The sequence below is a fragment of the Chenopodium quinoa genome, unplaced genomic scaffold, assembly GCF_001683475.1.
Source record: "Chenopodium quinoa cultivar QQ74 unplaced genomic scaffold, ASM168347v1, whole genome shotgun sequence".
Classification (NCBI taxonomy): domain Eukaryota; kingdom Viridiplantae; phylum Streptophyta; class Magnoliopsida; order Caryophyllales; family Amaranthaceae; genus Chenopodium; species Chenopodium quinoa.
This window is the reverse complement of record NW_018742238.1, coordinates 2024865-2045794: the sequence shown is the minus strand read 5'-3', so window position 1 is coordinate 2045794 and position 20930 is coordinate 2024865. Positions and strand designations below refer to the sequence as shown.

The window sequence follows — 20930 nt, the reverse complement described above, 5'->3', positions numbered from 1 at the left end:
CGAATGTATTTAACAAACAAATTATATTGGCATTATCCAAGTCAAGTAATATGTATAAAGTGTAGATAAAAAATTACCACAAAAAATAAATAATAATAAATAAAAAATTAACATTGTTGACATCATAGATTAAATTGGGGGGAAAATTTTCACTAAGAAAACGACACGTAGAATAGTATAGGATAGATGTTGTCAGCAATATTTTGTTTTAGTATTAGTTAATAGATAATTTTAAAACAAAGTTACCATGATTAAAAAAAAATTTGACGCTTTAAGTTAATGCATATTACCAATAAATAAATACAGTAGTAAACTTCTAATAATAAATAAAAGGAAAAATTGCTTTAAATAATATCACTTTTCACCCGTCCGCTAAAAACAAGTCGACCTTTTAATTATCTCTAAATAATACCACCTTTACCTAGTATCCGCTTTAAACAAGTTGTAACCTGATTAATAGGTTATATGGACACGTGTCATGATATTATTGGTCTGAAAATATAATTTTTTTAATTAAAAAAATTAATAAAAAATCCCAATCCCGTAATTCCCCTCCCTTTCCCGTTCCCTTTCCCCTTTCTCGTTCTGTCATCCCTTCCATCCCCGTTCCCATTCTGCCATCCCCTTCCCTCCCACCACAGCTAGCCCCCTCCCCGCCCCTTGCCCCGTCGGCCACCGCTAATACCTCCCCCACCACCGAAATCACCACCCCTCCCACCCCCACACCGAAATCACCATCCCCACCACCTTCACCCCCGAAACCCCCACCGAATCCACCACCCCCACCGCTGAAATCCTCACCAAAATTCCTACCCCCGCCTTCCTCACCACCGAAACTACCATTACATCACATCCCCACCACCAAACCACCACTCCATTTGGTCCGGCAGACCCCCCTACCATACTCCCTCACCTGGACTCCAGCACTTCATCTTCACAAAACAAAAAGCTATAATTTTATCACGAACAACAACAATAAGATTCATATCCATTAATCAATTTGCACAAATGACAAACCAACATTCTCCAATTTAAAAAAAAAAAAAATTAAAAGTAATCTGTATTGATGAAAGTTAACGGGAAAGGAGTTTGGGGCAAGGGTTGTTGTTTGTCATAGACTCATAGGGAAGGGGTTATGGGTGGGGGTTGTTCGTCGTCGGGAAATGGGGTAAGGGGTTGGGGCTTCTGTTCGTCGACGGAAAGAGGTTAGATGTGGGGGTTGTTGTTCGTTGATATGGAAAAAGAATGGGACTTTGCCGGCGGGGAAGGAAGTGAGGTTGACAAGGCAGGGGGAGGATGGAGCTCCGGCAGAATGGGGGCTCGGCAAGGGGAGGGGGAAGCTCCGGCAGGGAGGTAATTTTATTTTTTGAAAGATCCGGCAGGAAGGTGATTGGGGAAGAGGGAAGAAGAGGTATTGTTAATCATAATTAAAGTTTTAATTAAGAGATAATTAAAGTGTTAAAACGAAATTGTTAACCGGTCAATTAGGTTGCAAGTTAAATAACTTGTTTAAAGCGGATACTAGGTAAAGGTGGTATTATTTAGAGATACTCAAAAAGTCAACTTGTTTTAGCGGACGGGTGAAAGGTGGTATTATTTAAAGCAATTTTTCCTAAAAAAAAAAAGGAAAACTTATATAAAGTGAGCTACTCGATTCAACTTGAAACTTTAACAAGCACAAAAGTTAAGTAAGGTACTAATGAGTTTAGCGAGTAGCAGGCAAGAGTTGAGCATATGTACTAGTAAAAAGTTTTTGAGTCGAGTCATACACCCCTCAGCTCGTGATCGACTTGCTCAATTAGCACTCGCAGCTATTACTCTGTTACTTGTAGAGTTGTAGCAAATTAACCCCATAATTTTTTATAATTGTGCAATCAAAACCTATACATCAAATTTAAGCAAAACCACAATTTTATAAAAAAAATATTTGAAAAAAAAAATTGAAAAATAAAAAATAAATATTACATCGAACTCATACATTATCATACATATTAAATACATACTCCCTCCTGAGGTAGCCCTTGCTCAACTCTTGCTTGTTACAGTTTTGAGTTGATTACGAATTATATCTAATATTAATACTTCGTATTTGTTTATCCTATTTGACTTTTTATGCTTTTAAAAATTATGTGAGTAATTATTAAAATTTGATATTAGTAGAATAGACATTGTGATGAATACAATACAATTTCAATTGACTATATTATTTCATATAAATTAGTAAGAATTTGAGGTCAAAATTTTTTAAGTTTGATCCCAAAAATTACAATAAGACAAACAAATAGGGATATAAAAATTACTTATTACCTTTCTATACTTACTATATACTAAAGTAATCATCAGAGTTATCCCTATAGTACACATGTCGCGTCCACAATAAAAATTTACCAGCCCAAAAACTTTTTATTTATTTCCTTACAAAAATAACATGATAAAAAAATTATTGAATAAAAACTACCGTGATTTGTAAAAATATTTTAAATTATCTATAGTAATATATAAAGTGAAAGGGGGTTTTGAATGATAAATTTTACTTTTCCAAAGTACCCCTCTCATCTTTTATTCCATCCTTTTTTTCTTAATATAAGTACCATCTTTTCAAAAAAAGAAAAAAAAAAACTACCATCTTTTTTCAAATTTTTTTTAGGAAAGTCATGTCCTACTGTTAGCCTCCATGACTTCATCAATTTTTAAACTCACTATTTCTATTAGAATAAATTAGATAATATTTCATGAAAAAAAGACAGAGAACCAAACCATATAGATTTCTTCTATTGCTGCACACGCAATGTGTGTGTCTCTCTTAGCTTGTATATTTAAAACAAGAAAGTTCTAAGGGTAAACATTAAATAAATTCAAAAGAAAAAGAAAAAAAAATCATATAAGTCATTTCATTTTTTTTAACAAAATATACTTTTAATATTACAAGTCTTATAATTATAAATTCGTGCATTGCACGGAGGCAAAAACTAGTTGTCTTACTAAGGCTATGTTTGGTTCATTTAATTTTGTCTGAAACTAATTTATCTAAACTAATACTATTTTATTTGTATCTATTTTATGCTTAAAATCATTTATTCATTTAATGAGAAAAAAAAAATTAATTCACTTTTATGCAAATATTTAATAAAAAATAGAAATTACCATTTCATACAATTTGAAGAAAATAGTATGCACTATTTCATACAAATTGAACAAAATAGTATTTATTGTTTCCCACAAATTGTATGAAATAGTGCACACTGTATCCTCCCAGTTATATGAAATCATATGATTGAATAAATCGATTCCTAATTACTTGTGCAAAGTTTTTTCTATATATTATGTTTTGTAAATTCAATTTTATTGATGTTGATTAAATTTCAGTAATTGATTAATTAATAACAATGAAAGAGAGAAACATGAAAAGGGAAAAGAAAGAGAAAAGGGGTAATATTGGGCTTTTGAAAGGGTACGTGAAGTAAAGAGAGGTTACGCAAGTTTATGAATCACACAATCAATAGAATATAAAGTTATCGAATTATGAGACCAGTTTGTTGAATCTTTGGTTAATTCAGTCAGTGTCGGTCTCTATAATTGGTTTTCTGTATTTGGAGAAGTTTTAAGGGAAAAATACCATCAAACATCCCTTAAAATTCAGCTTGCAATATCGAGACAAGAAAGAACGTATAAATATACATCAGCGAAAATGAAAAATACAACACGGATTTACAATAGAACCGGAAACTTTATGCACAATAAAGAATTGCCGATATCTTCATTACCAAGAACCAAATATTCACACTTAACCAATTATTACCTTTCCTTTTTATCTTTCAGGAACAAATCTACAGAGCATGTCCAATAGCTCAGTAAGAAATTAACCCAAATAAACAGAAATAGTGCTCTCTTTTGTTAATATGTTCCCTTCTATCTGGTCTGGCCTGCCTTTGTTACAATCATTGGGAGTATACAGCCACAACATAACTAGGTTATGTTTACCGTGTGCTTTTGAAGAAATTTCGATCCCATCTACGGAAAAACCCATCCATGATACTACTTCCTGAAGAATTTTTTTCAACAGTCAGTGTGGCTTTTGTACCATCACTAGATTCCCTGCCAGATGACTCCGCATCTTGAGCAGGTGTATTATTTGCTTTCTCCGTTTCAGACCTTTCTGTACATGGGATTCTGGAAGAATGGTCTAGATGACGTTCAGATGCAGTGCTCTGAGATGCCAGGGGTTCACTATTTGTTAATGAAAGGAAAGTTGAATCTGACTTAGATGGTCCACAACATTCTTTATCTGTGAGAGTATTTGGTTTGGGATTTTCTTGGTTAGATTCAATGACATTGGAGTCAGCACAGGGGGGAGGCTTTTCCGGTGGTTGACTCATGCCCATGTCCTTCAAAGACTCAACTATGGCTTCCATGACCATCTATTCATGCAGTAAACAAGTAAATTAATGCAGCAATATGAAGACTTTAACAGAATGTTTAGATTAGTAACTTGACTCACCCTTTCTTCTTCCTCCATATCACGGGGGAATTCTGCCATGTTGTCAAGGGAGTATTCTACATATTGATCATCGTCAATGGCAATTGGAACATGAGGACCAAAGGGTTGACCATTGGCTAATTCAAAGCTGATCATTCCGGAACTTGAGGAAAATGACTCGGTTCCAGCTGCCTCTTCCTGGAGCAAAGCATGAATTAAGATTTTTGACAAAAATGGGAAATAAGTAAAAGCTCTAAAATACAAATAACTTTAGCAAGAGAAATAGTTATGGTAATGGCCAGAGTTTTAAAAAGGAAAAAAATAATAATAATAATAATAATAATAATATAGCCTTGAAGCGTAGCTGCATTAGATGGTGAATAATAGCAGGGATTTTTAGCTGAACAGGATCAGCTGGTAGGGAAAGGTATACATTGACTGATGAAAAGCCTGAGAGAGAGAGAGAGAGAGAGAGAGAGAGAGAGAGAATGAAAAGCCTGAGAGAGAGAGAGAGAGACCTAACTAATACTTCCATTAGATATCTAATTTCCCTCCCTTTCCCTTTGTACCATCCCCTTCATCTTTTCTCTCCCTGGACTCTTTTTTACTCCTGGTGCTTCATCAACAATACTTACTTAAACAATAATAAATATAATCGTCATGAAGAAAAAGGCAGCTCTAAACATGCAGCAGCGCAACGAGGAAAACAAAGGAAATTTTTTAATCAATGATTTGAAGTAGTCTCGCTCTCCCACAAATAATTCCAGGCTGCAAAGTTGCAACTGCACCAAAGCAATCCCAAATTTTGAGGGTCTCTCGGACAATTTTTCAATAAGAACAGTAAAATCTTCCATCAAAGAAATTATATTTTATCAACTAGAATAACATTACATTATGAATCAATATATAAAATTGATAAATTATACACCCTCCAATTCATAGTGATGTTGCAAGGTGATTTTGGGGGAGAATCCAACATAATTCCCATATGTAACTGTCTCTTCTAGAATCTTCGAAACTTAATGTGCTATTCTGTCTCTTTTATAAAAACTGGAAGTGGCCTCATGAGTAGCAGATATGAGGACATGTTGGGTATTAAATTATTCTTTATGGGTAAATAGGGGAATAAAATTTGCTAAATTAACAGATTCAACAGAAACATCTTTATGAATCACCCCAAAGGAAAGCAGGAAGGCAGGAACGTACTATATACTATACAGAGTGAGTACTATACAAACTTAAAAATAAAACCTTTGTCCATCCATCCCTATCACCTGCCTTTACCACCTATACAACCATGTTAAGTACCCCCACCCACTTACCATCTGTCTTGCTTCATCTTCCAAATCCTCTGCTTCCTGGCCCTAACCACCCCCCCCCCCCTTTTTTCCCCAATTTGAGTGGGTTATTCCGTTATTGGACTGAGGAGGCTTTAATAGATGGATTGAAAATACTTTTATCATGAACTTAAGTAAATCTGATGTTTGTCATAGACTTGTAGGTATTTAGAGAACTATTTTCCCTCACAATTACAGATTTTAAGTTCGTTGCAAATTTGAAGTGTAACTTAATAGGTAAGGTAAGTTTTTACCCCGTAGTTTATAATAGATGGATTTCATGATCAATTAACATGTTTTAGTTTGGTGGGTAGGGATGTGGAAAATTTTTATGGTGGTACACATAATGTGAAGAAGGAGAGACGAAAGAAGGTTTACTATTACAAAGTGTTACTTCTAGTTTTACAAGGTAAATTTTATAAGCATACTAGAAGGACGCCAGAAAAATTAAAACCTCCCTGTCTAAAAAGAGGGGAGAGGGGGGGGAGGGGTGTTCTGAAAACTGAACTAATGCCTACAACAAACTGGCAGATATTGAGGAAACAGGGCACATTCAAATATAAAGCACATACTTCGTATAACAATTTTTTTTTTTTTTTTTTTTAATTTGATAGGATGGTAAAGCCGTTCAAATAACTTGACGATAACACCTTTGAAAAACCTGATATCAAAAGTTGATAGGCAGAAAAGATTATCCTATCTGGTTAACCTAATTAGTCCACCTCATAAGTTGATTCATTTTTTTATTTACTTGTTACAAGCATAATATGTGAGATACAATTTCACAACTTATTTTCTAGTCTCCCAAACTCTTTCCTACAAATGCCTGATTTAGTTCTCACGTTTTGAGGAATAATAAAACTAAAATCAGTAGCCACGTTTTTTCCTAGTTCCCTTAAAAGAACCCTACTTATGATCTTTTCATTTTACGTTACCAACATGAAGACATCTGTTTGTGACTGACCATCAACAAGAATTGATAAGAAGGTAAGTAGAGCTTTTTTTTTTTGGAGTGAAGTATTTGTTTTGCTTGTTTTGGGCATTATTGATACAATTTTGAAGTTTGTAGATGGAATAAAAATTTGTTTAAGGTAATATTTGGATATCTATATTTTGAATCCAATTCCAGAGTTTAGATCTAGAATTTCAGTTCCATATATATCTGGAATTCCATCCCCTTGTATTTCTCTTTACGTGAACTATGCTTCACATCATCTTCGTCATAACACCATAGATTCATAGTGTGACACCGTGACAGATTGATGTTTTCTAAGGATATGACAATAATGACAATATTAAAGGTAAAATATATGATAATGATGGAAGATAATAAAGAGGATGGAGAGAAAAGGAGACAGGGGGTGGTAAGTTAGGGTGTGGGCTGGTAATTACAAAGGGTGAGGTTATTATAAGTCATTTCAAAACTTTTTAATTTTGGGCCCTTTTAAGAACATTCATTGAATTGGACCAATTTCAAATTTAAAATTCTTTGGGTATCCAAACAATAGATTTACCCAATTCAAGAGATTCGGATGAAATCCTAGTATCCAAATATTTCATATACTACCTCCGTTAACTATTATTTGCAACAATTGTACCTTTCACGGAGGCCAAGGCAAAAGTTTTTAAGCATGATTATTAAAAAATAAGGGCATGTACTTAAACACTAATCCAATAAAAAAAAAAAAAAAAATTATCAGAACCACATAAACCCACCACATAAACCCATAATCACCACCACCACCGACCCCACTGTAAACCACCACCACCGAGCCCACCGTAAACCACCACCGCCACCGAACCCACCGTAAACCACCACCACCGAACCCACCGTAAACCACCACGAATCAGATCTGAACTCCTACAACCACCCCACCACGAACCCAGCCACGCAAACTCCACCACGAACCCAACCACGCAGCCACCACCACGAACCCAGCCACGCAGCCACCACCACAAACCAGACCCACGCCACCCCACGAAACCAAACCCATGAACCAGACCCACCCCCATGAAACCAAACCCACGAACCAGACCCACCCCCACGAAACCAAACCACGAACCAGACGCCACCCCCACGAAACCAGACCCACCCAGCCACCACCACGAACCAGACCCACGCCACCCCACGAAACCAAACCCAAGAACCAGGCGAACCCAGCCACCACCACGAAACTAGCCACGCCACCCCCACGAAACTCACGCCACCCCTAAAACTAGATCTGAAACCCCTAACACCCCCACGAACCAGAAAATTTGTTTATCTTGATGAGATCGTCGAGGGACATGTTCAATCGATTTTCCATTGCCATTGAAAGATGTGGTGAAGAAGAAGAAGAAAATGTAGAGGAGAGAGAAAATTGAAGGAGGAAGAAAATTGGGGAAAACCACAGAGAGAAAGTGGGAAGATGAATGATTTTTGGTGAAAATGATTACAATAATCAGATTTATTAGGTAAAAAGTTAAACTAGGTTAGTGATCTAATTAGATGTCTAAGTTGTTTAAGTAAGGGTAATATGGGCATTTTGTTGGCAAAATGTTACTAAAAAAGGAAATAAAAAAGTTTGTTGCAAATGATAGGAAGCGCCTAATTTTAGTAAATGTTGCAAATAATAGTTGACGGAGGTAGTATTATAAATTTGGTGGATAGTCTGGAGGACCAGAAAATAGATTGTGAAAATTGTATTTCACTTACCATGCTTTCAAATATTAAGAAAATGAATCAGCTTAATGAGGTGGACCAATGAGGTTTAATGGTACATGGAAGAGTATAAAATGCACCAAAAGATGGTTATCTTACACTAAAGATACTAATTTTACCATATTCATTGATCATAGCTATCTTAATATTTCATCGAACATGAGTGAATGGTGGTTGATGTTCCTGTTCGAAGTTCAATGTTTCATCAAGAAAAGTACAGCTTGTTCAGGGGAATACAAAGTTCTTTTCCACATAACACAATGAGAACTCACCTCCCCTGCCCCAAAATTCTCAACAGCTGTCTTAGGTTACGCTCCAGAATGAAACTACAGCAAATGCAAGAAACAACTACAACTATAAGGTGCAGCCAAAATAAATCAATATACCTTTGCTTCAGATTGTTCATCTCCAGCAGCCATTGTTGGGGGTACCTAAGAACATTCAGATTAGAAATAAAATCAACCATATATGATGCATAGACAAATTTATTACAAAGATAAAGCCTCAGCAATGCTTTAGTGATGTTCCATTACTGTGAAACACATGTTTCACACTGAACTATGTTTTTCGCCCATTCAAAGAATCAAAGCACAGGCTGAATATCAAAATACAAGTGATGTGGTGAAATAATGGGTCAACAATTAAAATCTTCATCAGATATTCTTATTTGCGGTTAAAAATCAAGGTTTGAATGACTGAAGGTAAGAGTATGAGAAGAGGAGGGGTTGTATTGGGTTTTATCTGAAATTTAAAAATTATAATACTAATTGGGAGGAGGTGATAGGATGGGGACAAGTAATGTGTCAAATTCTTGTTTAAATAGAGATATGCAAAAAACACCAACTGGATGTCCATCTTTATATCAGCTGTTACTCAATTAAACACGAGAGGTATCTATCAAAACTAACCTCCATTCGGCTCATGGGTCGTTTAGATCTGAGCTGCTTAATAGCATCTCCAGTGCTACTCCTGGCAGGTTCTACATAAACAAAAGATATAGAAATAAATTACAGAACAATTAGCATTTAAGAGATCAAAAGTTTAGCACCCATTTTAAATAAAGAATATAAGCTACTACAGGCATGCCTCTAGATCCACCTGAGGAATTGCTACCAGCGAATCCCAGTCCATGCAATGCATTCCAAGTAGCCTGAAGATTATTAAGCCATTTAAGTTGGTATCAAAACTAATATAAATCCATATACTTACTGGTATTGATTTAAATCTACCTTGTCAATGTATTCATGCACTGGATCAAATAACCTTGCCGGAACATCATCCTCTGGAGGTTGCAAAACATTATTGAAAAATATACTTATGGAATCAAAGTAAAACTGAGGCCGTGGAGAGTTGTGATCACCCTCAAATTTGATAAAATTCTTGTCTCCCTGTCAGGTTTGATGAAGAATGATGTCAAAAATAGCTCTAATTAAGAAATAGATAGTACAAGTGCATGCTTATCCTATGGCAGAAAATCTTAAGACTATCGTAAGGTTCATAACATCCCTTAAGTCCGGCCACCATAACTGATACACCCTTAGGGTAAACTTTCAATATATACGTACATTAGATGATCCCTTGACAGGATTGATAAGCACAGAAATATATGTACAAGTGTACAACTATATTTTAGGCTGGAATGGTAGCAGGCAAACGATAGCTGATCTATAATTATATCCTAACATGAATAGTTTAAATCTCCTTACCAATTTAAAGAACAAGAATGAAGACTGAAGTTACAATAAAATCAGATGTCAACATTTTATCCTGCTAGCAAGTAACAAGAGAACAAGAGATATTTTTCTATTCTAGTATATTGGTTGTTCCAACTTCAAAGCTTTTAACATTCAGATGATCCTACAACTTTCTAAGTAACTTCATGATTTGCCGAGTAGAAACCAGAAATTTTTTAGGGACTACGTAGAATATTGCATACAGCAGAATATCATGCATAGTTAGCCTAGGAACAAAAACCAATGAGGATATCTGATATTGAGGAGCAAAAAGGGTTTACTTGTTCAGTGCTCAAATCAAGATGTGACAAAAAATCTATATACTTCCTCCGTTCTATTATTATTGCACCATAGAGGTTCGGCACACTTTTTTTGGTAGTGGGAAAAAGGAAGAGAGAGAGGGGTAAAAATACAAAATTATCTATGTGATGTAAATATAAACTAAAGAATCAAGTGTTAAAGATAGGGGTATATTGGGTATTTGCACTGTGAACACAAATATTTTGTTTCCTAAAATGGATATGGTGCAATATTTGTGAAACTTCCTTAAAAGGCAAATGGTGCAATATTTAAAAAATGGAGGAAGTACAAGTTTATCCAAACAAATATTGCTCATGTTGCTAATTGGCAAATTAAAGAAAAAGCATGAAGAACATAAGCTTTTAATGAACTATTGAATATAGTATCAAATCAAAACCAAGCTATATCTTAGGAAGTTCAGGTGTTTTGAATTTGATAGTAATTTCAAAAAGATAATCTTTGGATAGCCTAGACAGGATATTAAGAGGATTTGAATTAAGATAATTAGATATAGGTGCCAATCCAAGTAAGTCTAACATCTGAGAATGTGAGACACAAAGGTCAAGATATTGATTATTTTGTTTGTTCCACATGTAGTTTTTGCCAGCTAGGAAACTAGGACACTACACATATGGCAACATTACAGGGTAATCGAATATCTGGCAGCATCAAAAAGATGTCAAGGAGCAAATACTTCACCCAAAAATAATAGTGTCACCAACTTAGCCAAACAAAAAATAAATAAATAAACATTCAACAATCTACAGTTAAAGACTTGAAGTTTTCTCAGAAAATTTGCCTGATTTGACACAAATCCTTAATTGCATATTTGCATCTAGTAGCCAGATATGCATGTCATCACATACACTTCCCTCCTAAGAGTCCCAGTAACTCAGTGCTTCCTAGATTTATACATTATAAAATTAGAAAGTAAATTCCAGCTAAGCTGTAAAGCTAGGATAATAGAAGTGCTGACCCAACAAATGACAATAAAAAAAAATAGGCTTACAGATACACTGTACAAATTTTTTATTCACAATTATCTAAAGCACAAAACTGTCGTCACATAGAAAACTTCAACTGTATCACATATTCACATGCATAAGTGTTTCAACTGAACCGAAACAAAGAGTAAGAGATACATATTTACGATGAAGTATATAAGAAGTTATCATAGTAATAAAAAATCGATTATGAACCATCAATGGTTTTAGATTGTTTCTTTCTTTAAAGAGGAGAAAAACATTAAACTCACCATGTAAACATCATGTATGCGTTCAGAATGGTGAGGCTGTATAAAATCATCGTCAATTGCATGGCCAAACAACACCGGAACAAAGGAAGACTTTGCAACCTATCAGAATCAATCATAACAGCACCAAAGTCAAGAGTTTCTTCTACTAAGACATCTAAATTATAATGCAGGAACCAAAACTACAGAAAATGTCCTCCAACACCTCATGAATCAACCTCCCTTTCTATAACCAGATAGAGACCTAGCAATGATTTTTTGACAACTGGCATAGAAAGTAATTTAACATAATGCAACAAAGACCTACCTTCATGCAAGACACGTGAACGTTTCCAAAGAATACATACACAAAAATCTATTAGGCAGTGTAGCAGCTTTTTCTTGATAATAAGGTTATTCATTCAAATGAAGTATTTTGAGTGAATTATTAAGCAGTGTAAGAGACTAAGTGACTAACACCACAGTAGATTTTGTATTAATTAGAAAGAAAGAATTTGCATTTAGATCGCAGGAAAAAAAAAAAAAAAAAAAAAAAAAAAAGAAGTTGAACAAAAAAGTCTAATTGCAACAAATTTGTGATGTAATGAAAGGACATTGAACCTTAATGGTGTTCAGGTCCATAATGTCAAATTTTGCTTTCTTCATGATTGCTCTTCGCATGTATTGGATGGCAAATTTTACCTATTAGAGAAAAAAATTAAAAAATATAAATGTTAATGTCAATCTAAGAAATTACAATAATTTGAGACAGTAATAGAGCAGTATTGATAATAATCATCAGTTCGTCACATACAGGCATAAATTTATCATTTGATTATGAAAATGTATTTTTTAAAGTGGCAGCATTAGACTTCAATAGTCACAAATACTCTATGCACACATACTTCAAAAGTTCAAAGTTTGACATTAAGTTAACATTTGGCAGAATCAGTTAAGTACATTCTGAGTAATAGTTCCTTTGATAGCAACTGTTGATGAAAAATGTATATGCTACATAGTGAAGCATAAATTTTAAATTTCTTACATCAAACATTTCATAATGGATCTTGTTCACTGACTTTCAAAAAGTCTCCAATCCCTCAAATGTTTGGAATCTTTCTTTTATTTATTATTATTATTATTATTTTTTTCTTTGAACAAATCAGAACATCTTCATCGCCAATTTACAATTACAAGGCAACTATAAAGAAGGAACTTCTTGCAACTCATTCCAGATATCACTCACAGTAAATTTAGGAAGTCGGACTTTATAGGTATCCACAAGCTCCATCATCAAGTCAACCAAGTCTGAGAAGGGGCTGTCAAGAACCATTCCAGCAATTGAAGGATCCTCGGCTCCATACATTAAGCTACATGAACAGTGCATACCGTTAGATAAAGCAACCAGCAAAACATTGACAATTTTTAAATTAAAACAGGACAGCAACAGAAAAGGCTTCATCTAAAGCAGAATCTTCAAGCAAGTCCAGGTAGGAACTAGATATAATACTGAGGAAATTAAATAACAAGATACACCAAGGAACCTTGTAACTGCGCCCATGGAACGGCCCCACAAGCCAATCATAGATACATTCCCATCTGATCGTAAATAATCCACGACAGCTTTCAGGTCATCTTTCTGCAATACACAGACGAAAATATTCAGAATAATAAAATAAAATACCTTCTAATCCAAACCTTTAAAGAATATATAAAATAAAAATAGCAACCAGTAAAAAATAACTTTTTTTGCCATAGAAAAACACCGTTGCTTTTGATTTTTGAAAAAAAAAAAAAATTGCATCTTTTAAACTTTGGGAAATCAAGAAAATATCAATTATTGTTGCTCCAGATGAATCAATTGTCACCACATATTCTAGTAGCCTAGTAGGGGTAAGTCCATTTAAAGAATAACGAAATTATCGATATCCTCAATCCTAGTGAAACAGATATGAAAACTTGCCTCGTTCCACCCTAAAGTTACATGCTCCCCTCCAGAGAGTCCAGAACCTGAGAAGTCCAAGGTGAAAACTGTAATGTTTAAGGGCAACAATATTATAGCAGCTTCACTGGCATCTGCCCTGCACCCACTGGTATACAGTTGACATCACATGAACTAAAGTCAGTATAAAGTTGACATGACAAGAACACTTAAGAGCCTATGCCCTCTGATAATTTCAAAACATGGCAACATAACAATTATAAGATCACTAATTAAATAATAAAGTAAAGACCAGGAGAATTTCATAAAGTACAAGTGCCTCATTATTCAAGAAAAATTCCAGCCTAAAAATTGTTACTTCATATTATTTATATTGTGACATACGTCCCTCCGTTCCATAAAGTTCTTCCCATTTAGTGTAGCTCCACATTGGAAAAATCTACATAGTGTGAGTACTTGTGAAGTCGTGAGTACTTTTTGAGAAGAGAGGAGTAAAATAAGAAAACTAGCCCTAAAAAATAGGACAAATGGGGTTATATATTAGTATTTCTTTGACAAAAAGTAAATAAAATGAAAGTAGGAAAATCTTCATGGAACAACCCAAAACAAATGGGAAAACTACACCAAACAAAGAGAGTTAATGGTTTGATTAAAGATTAAAAATTATAAATTATAAAAATAAAAATAAAAATATAAAAACATTACAAAGGAAGAAACTACTTTTTACAATGTAACAGACTGTCTTACTTAAGCACAAATTAAAGCATAAGCCCAAACTAGATTCCTAAAGTTAAGAAAAAAAAATTACGAAGTTAAAATCATCTAAGCTTATTGCTTCAATAAATAAAAAGGCAAAATTGGCCTCAACATCACCAACTATGGCCTATGGATTGGGTGCAGCCATCAGGACAACCTTAAGTGGGTTTCGCGGAGGTGGCATGGGTTTTTTGGATGTGTGGAGGGGGGGGGTTTCGGGGAGGTGGTCTGAGTTTTTGGGGTGGTGGTCTGGGTTTTCGAGGTGGGTAGGGGTTTCATGGGGGTTTTCAGGGTGGGGTTTCCAGGGTGGTGGTGTGGGGTTTTCAGGGTGGTGGAGTGGGGTTTTTGGGGTGGCAGTAGCGGTTATGGTGGCTTAGGTGGTGACGCTTGGTGTTGGTGTGGTGTTAGCTAAGGGGTAGTTAGTAATTAAATTAATTTTAGTCAAAAAAATTAACCATAAAGTAATAGATTAACTCATTTAGTGGATTATGTGCAGTACATAGAGGTAATCAAATGTAGAAGGCCAGTAGAAACTATGGCCAAAAAAAGTTTCCACCAGATAGAAAATCCAAATCTATAAGGCCACCATGATTAAACCAAAATAACGAGGACATGGACTTGAATCAAATTCGCTTCAGAAAATTCTCAACGCCTAAGTAGAAGTATATGGTGTTAAAATAGGGTATAATTGTCGTGAAGGGCTATATAGAACATAGGTCAACAACAATAAGGTGTTTCTCTTGAGGTCTTTTGTGTAGTTTTAAGGTTTATAGACAAGCACAATTGTTGTTGAAAAATATTACAAAGGAGCATATTGAAGTATAGTAACCCATTTGATGTTTGCAAGCTCTGCATGCATACTATATTTTTTTTGGCTTCTTTATTTGTCATGTTGGGCCCCGCGCATAAACCTGTGAATAGGTTATTTTATTGTTGGATTGAGGTTTGTTGTAAAAGAGTTTTGTATTAGGATGATGTGGCATAGGAAAAAACATCCTTGAGGTTTGATCTAATGCTATTGCTCTTAGATAAACACATTAAGAATTGATAATTTAGGAAGTTTTACAAGTCCTATTGTTGATCATTTTAAGTTGTAGACCACATGTTTCTTAGATCTCAAATTTCCATATATGAAGTGGAAGGACAAAAAAAAAAAAGATACTTGTATAGCATCTCCTAAAAGTAACATACATTTCATTAAATTCTCTTTATATTAATGAGTATGTTTCAAATATAACATGCATTGCTAATATAGATACCAAGTCCATAAAACATCTGTTGTGGTGGAAGAAAAGGAAGACAGTAAGAAACATAGTCATTTATCAAAATAAACACAAAAAAATCCAGTTTAAGCTACAAAATGTAACAGGTCATAAAACTTTGTATCCAGATAACAGTAAGGGATCAGATCATTGCAACTCCCAATCTATCAAGTTTCAGACATGTCTATGAACATCAAAGTGCACACAAAATAAAACATAGATTACTACTTTACAAAATACAGTAGATAAACTCTAAATACGTATTCCAACTGACCTGTTGCCATGGCAATAAATAACACAAGGTAGAAGCTTCCCATCAGGTTTCACAAGGGGAGCGTAATGACTGCATTGAAGAACATCCCCGCGGCTATTCTTAATCTGCAAATGAAGATAGACATTGTTTAGCCTAGTTGAAATCAGAACAGCGGCTGCTATTCAGGTTATGTACTTGTGCAGTGGTCATTGCAACGCACAACAAAGACAACACATTTTTTGAGCACTTATGTACAAGATTATGAGGGTTTCCTCAAATTTCTAGGCAAGTCCCAAAACATTTTGATTTACAAAATAATACCCACATTACCGTCAACGGAAAATGGAATTAGGGACCATAATTTTTCTTGGTGAAAAAAAAAAAAAAAAAAAACCACCAACACCTTTGCAATATTCAATTCAAAATGTCACGCCATTACTAGAATTGAACGGTTAAAACGTCATAAACCAGTTACAGAAATAGGAACCTCCCCAGTCAGATCCTACATGGCTGGTATTGTAGTAATACTTTTGTAGACCATAGAAAAATTCCCTAGTGTAGCAATATCTAGGGATATCTTCTTTTTTTTTTTTTTTTTTTTTTTTTTGAGCTATTCCATGGGATTTAGGTGTAAATCAAGCTATGATATGTAACGTTCTTTTAGTAATTAAAAATTAACATCATTAAAATTACTAAAAGGCTAAACATATCACTAAGAAGACAATGAATCCTAAGTAAGCTAATGCACATAGATAGTGCTTCAATCAATACATAGCACTTATACCTAGGCCAGAAATTACTCAAATGAAGACAACACCACATGATAGCAAGAAACGCCACCTTTTAGATTCCCAACTAGAAGTTTGCCTCAAAACTCCGCTCATACTTTCCATCCACAACAATCAGGGGTCAACTTCAAGTAGGCAAGCTGCTCATCATGAAGTTGCACCATGCAAGTTATTATTTCTTTAGAGAGAGAGAGGAGGGGGGAGGCTTCTGTTTAGGTCCTTGTCACTGACTAATAGATTTTTAACTTGTCCGATTTGCAGCTTTGATTGGCTCGATGTATCTAGTTCTTTAACACTTAATGTCACCAGTTCATTCAAACAAATAGTACAATATAAGCATCATTAATGACATACATCAAAAGATTACCTCAACATCCTTCCTCTGGTACCACTTTCCTTTTAGCATAAACTCTTGATCTAATAGGTCATGCTCAGGGCTATATTCAGCTCTGCATCAAAGTTAAGCAAGTTATATGTTGCACAAATTTTTGTTCATGCTACCAAGCACATATAGATATTTATAGAGCACAAACTTTCTAGCACACAGATCTACTTCAGTTTTGTGGTTAAGTTCCATAACAAATGTTTAGTGGATATTTACTATACACTTGATCAAGTTCCACAGTCCACACTATGTGTCTTTGTACAACCAGTACAGCTAAAAATTATATGCTTCAGCACTCTAATAGCTTTTTTCTGGACTCACTCTACCTCTTCCCTTTCACACGACAGCTGTTGCATTCTCTTTCCTCATCCTCACTCTTCCTCTCTCCACTCACCCATCGAAAATCTAATTACTTGTATTCATAAACATGTTGTTGCTTTTAAATTTTGCAAGTCTTAAATTTGATATTGATGCATCAAAGATTCACTTTAAAATGACTCTTTGAAATGTGTGTTCCTTGTACATTACGATGTAGAAAAAGATTGTTTGAATTCAAATCAAGGGTCGGACAACGCTCCTCGTCCCTTAATCTCTTACTTGTATATTTTAGCTTGTTGGTTTCAGCAAATATGTTTAAAAACAGTAAACAAATGCACCCTCACTAGATATCATACATGTGTAATAAATGGGTATAGAACAAAAACCCACCATCCCCTCAGATAATTCATAGTAATCTTTTCAATAATACTCGCACATACTCCTTGATTAAGATGCAATAGGAGTAGAAAGTAGTAGTGCACAAAAGCACATTGTCAACAAGCTATATTGGATCCATTCACCTATTTTAACATTGGATTACATAATGTAAAAAAGACCATTTCAGGGTTTTAAGTATTTTTCATGCTTTCCCCGATCACGTGGATTTCCTGATTTATACAAGAGGATCCTAACAAGCCTTCAGCATGTATCTTCACTATTCAATACAATCCTCCTAGAAATTATTTGTATACTTCAGGCTAGTAATCCAATATCGACCACACTTAGAACAAGAGCAATTCAATTATTATTGCAATATGTAAGCCAAAGATTTACAACATTATCAAGGTAGATTTCATTAATTCTTACCAAAAGTTCAGCTTCCCTGCTTAAATTGCATTCTCATTCATCAATATTCATCTGATTGTTCCTAGCTAATAGACGAAATCAATCAATGTTTAATTACTTGTTTCTACCTAATCAGTAAAGTGTTCTGAATAATTAGTTTCTGTGAATTAATCGAAACTTAAAATGGGAAAAAATATCAAATTAAACAAGCAAATCTAATCAATACAAAAATTTTCCAATAATTACTTAACTAAAACAGAAAAAGAAAGTAATATAATACTTCGTAACATACCTTGGCGGCCGAATAATAAAGTTCACGAGTTGTTCCATAGTTCATCAACTATGGAAACAAAATCTTTCCCAACTTCAATTCACCTGCAAAATCAAATTTCCAACACTAATTAGTCAACATGATCGCAATAAAATAACAAGAAAATTATTATCCTATAAACTAATCAATTAATCAAACCTAAAAAATTGAATAAGATTCTTGCAGGTAAATTTGGGGGAAATTAGGTTGATAATCAATTCGATTGAGCAAAATTGCAGAAATCAGAGATCCGACAAAGAAGAAGGAACGCCGATTGCCGCCGCCATAGAATCGCCGGTAGAAGGTAATTGACGATGTGATGATTTTCTCTCTCCTTAGACCGCGTCGTTGATGCTTCGGAAACCGGAAAAGGCAGAGTCGTTGGAATTTTTTTTTTTTTTTGTTTTTTGGATTTTCTGATGAGGAGATGAACACCGAACACTTGAAGTCGTAGATCTGTGTGTTGAGAAAGTGGGACCGAGGTCATGTAAGTTGTACTCGAGACCAGGTGCAAAGTGCCAAAGTGCAATTGTTCTTTTAGCGTCGAGTAGGATTGGGGAAACCCAACCGCAACTTGCTCGTATTTTGTCAAGAGTGAATTAGAGTAGGTAAATGAGCGACTTTATCAATATTAAAATAATTTTTTATCACTAAAAGTAAAATGAAAAATTAGGCATTACGTATATAAATTATTTTGATTACTTTGTTCGTTTACATTATAATTCGTATAATTTCTTTTTCAAAGTGCGTGTTATTGAGTTGTGTTGCAAATAAAAGAGAACGAAGGAAGTATGATGAGACAATTATTTTGAAAAAATATATGGATAATTGATTAATTGGACGTAATTTATTTAGATGGTGTGGCTCAGTGCACTATGTGTTCATGGTAGATCATAATGTATTAGTTTTTATGATGAAATGGGTGTCAATTAACAAGTTATTAATAATTTTTAGGGTGCAACTTGTAATTTTTACTTTAAAGGACTACAATTGACAAATTAGATATTTTAAATAGCTGCATTTAGCAAATTTTTCTAAGACATTCTACTCATGGTATGATATTATAACATGCCATTTAGAAATGGTAATGGTAGTGTGCAATGTATTCTTGAATTGAAAATTAAAAGTTGGCCAAACAAGGGTAATTTAAGAATTAGAAACACATTTTTCATTGGGTCCTACCCAAAATAGTTTCTAAGAAGGGTAAAAGGAGAAGAACCAAACTGTATCTTCTCTTTACAATTTCTTAGGGAACTCAACTCTTTCCCTCATTTAATGATTTCGTTTTGTGACAAAAATACCCTCTATATTTTAATTACAAATTGATATCTAATATTTCCATAATAGAAAAAAGGATTGCATTTTCTTTGTCATAAACAAACCTAATACTTTTCTCATCAAGTCGACACTCACAACCTAACCCTTTCTCATCCTTCACCTACACCAAATTGTCATCACCAAAATGCAATCGAGACCTCCCCGACCGCTAGTATCGCCTTTCCATCCATCCAAAAGGACATAATTAATTAAGTAGCGATATAAGTATAGGGTAAATGTGTAACATATGCAAATAGTCTCTTTTTCTGAGTAGAAGTGCCTTAATTTCTTCCGCTCATGCACCATACAACTGGTTATATTCTATAAGGTAGGGAAATTGTGAGCAAACTAATTTATATAAAATTTGAGTAAAAAATTATGCTTATTGGAAAATGGGAGACTTTCTTTGAGTCAACTTTTTTGAATTATTATTGCACTTTTTTTTTAATTTGGGTTGAAAATTTTGATATTATTGTTTTTTGTATATTCATGTTCAATGTTTAGATGGAAAGGAAGGAAGAAGAATAAGGACTTGAAGTTATTCTTTTTTGACAAATGTGAAAAAAATTATCTATCTTCTACAAATTTGCAAAAACATCTAAAAAAAATCATAAATTTATAGTACCTCAAAACTCTCAATTAGCTATTGAATTTCACAATACTGATAGAAATTAACAACAAAAATAAGGAACAAAAAATTATAAGAGATGAAAGTATATAATATTCAAAACTTCAACCTAAAGTATGAAATTTATTTCTGACCATACACACTTGGTGGATAAAGTTTGATAGTATAAAAGGCAATAGAAAATGATTCTAAAGAATGTAGAGGACAACATTATATAAAATATAAATCTTATGAATTTAGAGTGAATATGGGTATTGAAAATTTAGAGAAAGAAATTAAGTTTTATGAATTAAGAGAGAAAAATATGTCTTATTAATTTTAGGCCTTGTTCACCTTAAAAAAAATATTCAGTAAAATTAATTTCAATTCAGTAAAATAATTTTAGTTCAATTTAAAAATTAAAAAA

At 34.1% G+C, this 20930-nt stretch overlaps 1 protein-coding gene across 2 annotated transcripts; it reads right to left on the bottom strand.

Annotated features, from left to right (window-relative positions):
* Positions 1-3625: 3625 nt before the first annotated feature.
* LOC110735414 lies at positions 3626-19154 on the bottom strand. 2 transcript variants are annotated; one of them, XM_021915610.1, is made up of 15 exons: positions 18739-19154; positions 18562-18644; positions 17148-17229; positions 16014-16117; positions 13743-13869; positions 13324-13418; positions 13026-13149; positions 12401-12481; positions 11804-11902; positions 9745-9903; positions 9602-9665; positions 9424-9494; positions 8902-8946; positions 4499-4675; positions 3626-4418 (listed from the first exon to the last, which is right to left on the bottom strand). In XM_021915610.1, exons 2-15 carry the CDS (start codon positions 18597-18599, stop codon positions 3978-3980), a joined length of 1707 nt encoding a protein of 568 aa, XP_021771302.1. In that variant the 5' UTR covers positions 18600-18644; positions 18739-19154; the 3' UTR covers positions 3626-3977. The 2 variants fall into 2 exon arrangements, with proteins under 2 accessions (XP_021771302.1, XP_021771306.1); XM_021915614.1 differs by having other exon boundaries at positions 9614-9665; positions 18739-19152.
* Between the last annotated feature and the right edge of the window lie 1776 nt (positions 19155-20930).

Excerpts from the sequence above, each read along its gene's own strand:
- LOC110735414 (XM_021915610.1), bottom strand. The coding sequence starts at position 18,599 with ATGGAACAACTCGTGAACTTTATTATTCGGCCGCCAAG. Across the intron at positions 17,230-18,561 it reads TTTATTATTCGGCCGCCAAG|AGCTGAATATAGCCCTGAGC; the intron begins GTATGTTACGAA and ends ACTTTGATGCAG. Across the intron at positions 9,904-11,803 it reads GCATACATGATGTTTACATG|GGAGACAAGAATTTTATCAA; the intron begins GTGAGTTTAATG and ends CAAACCTGACAG.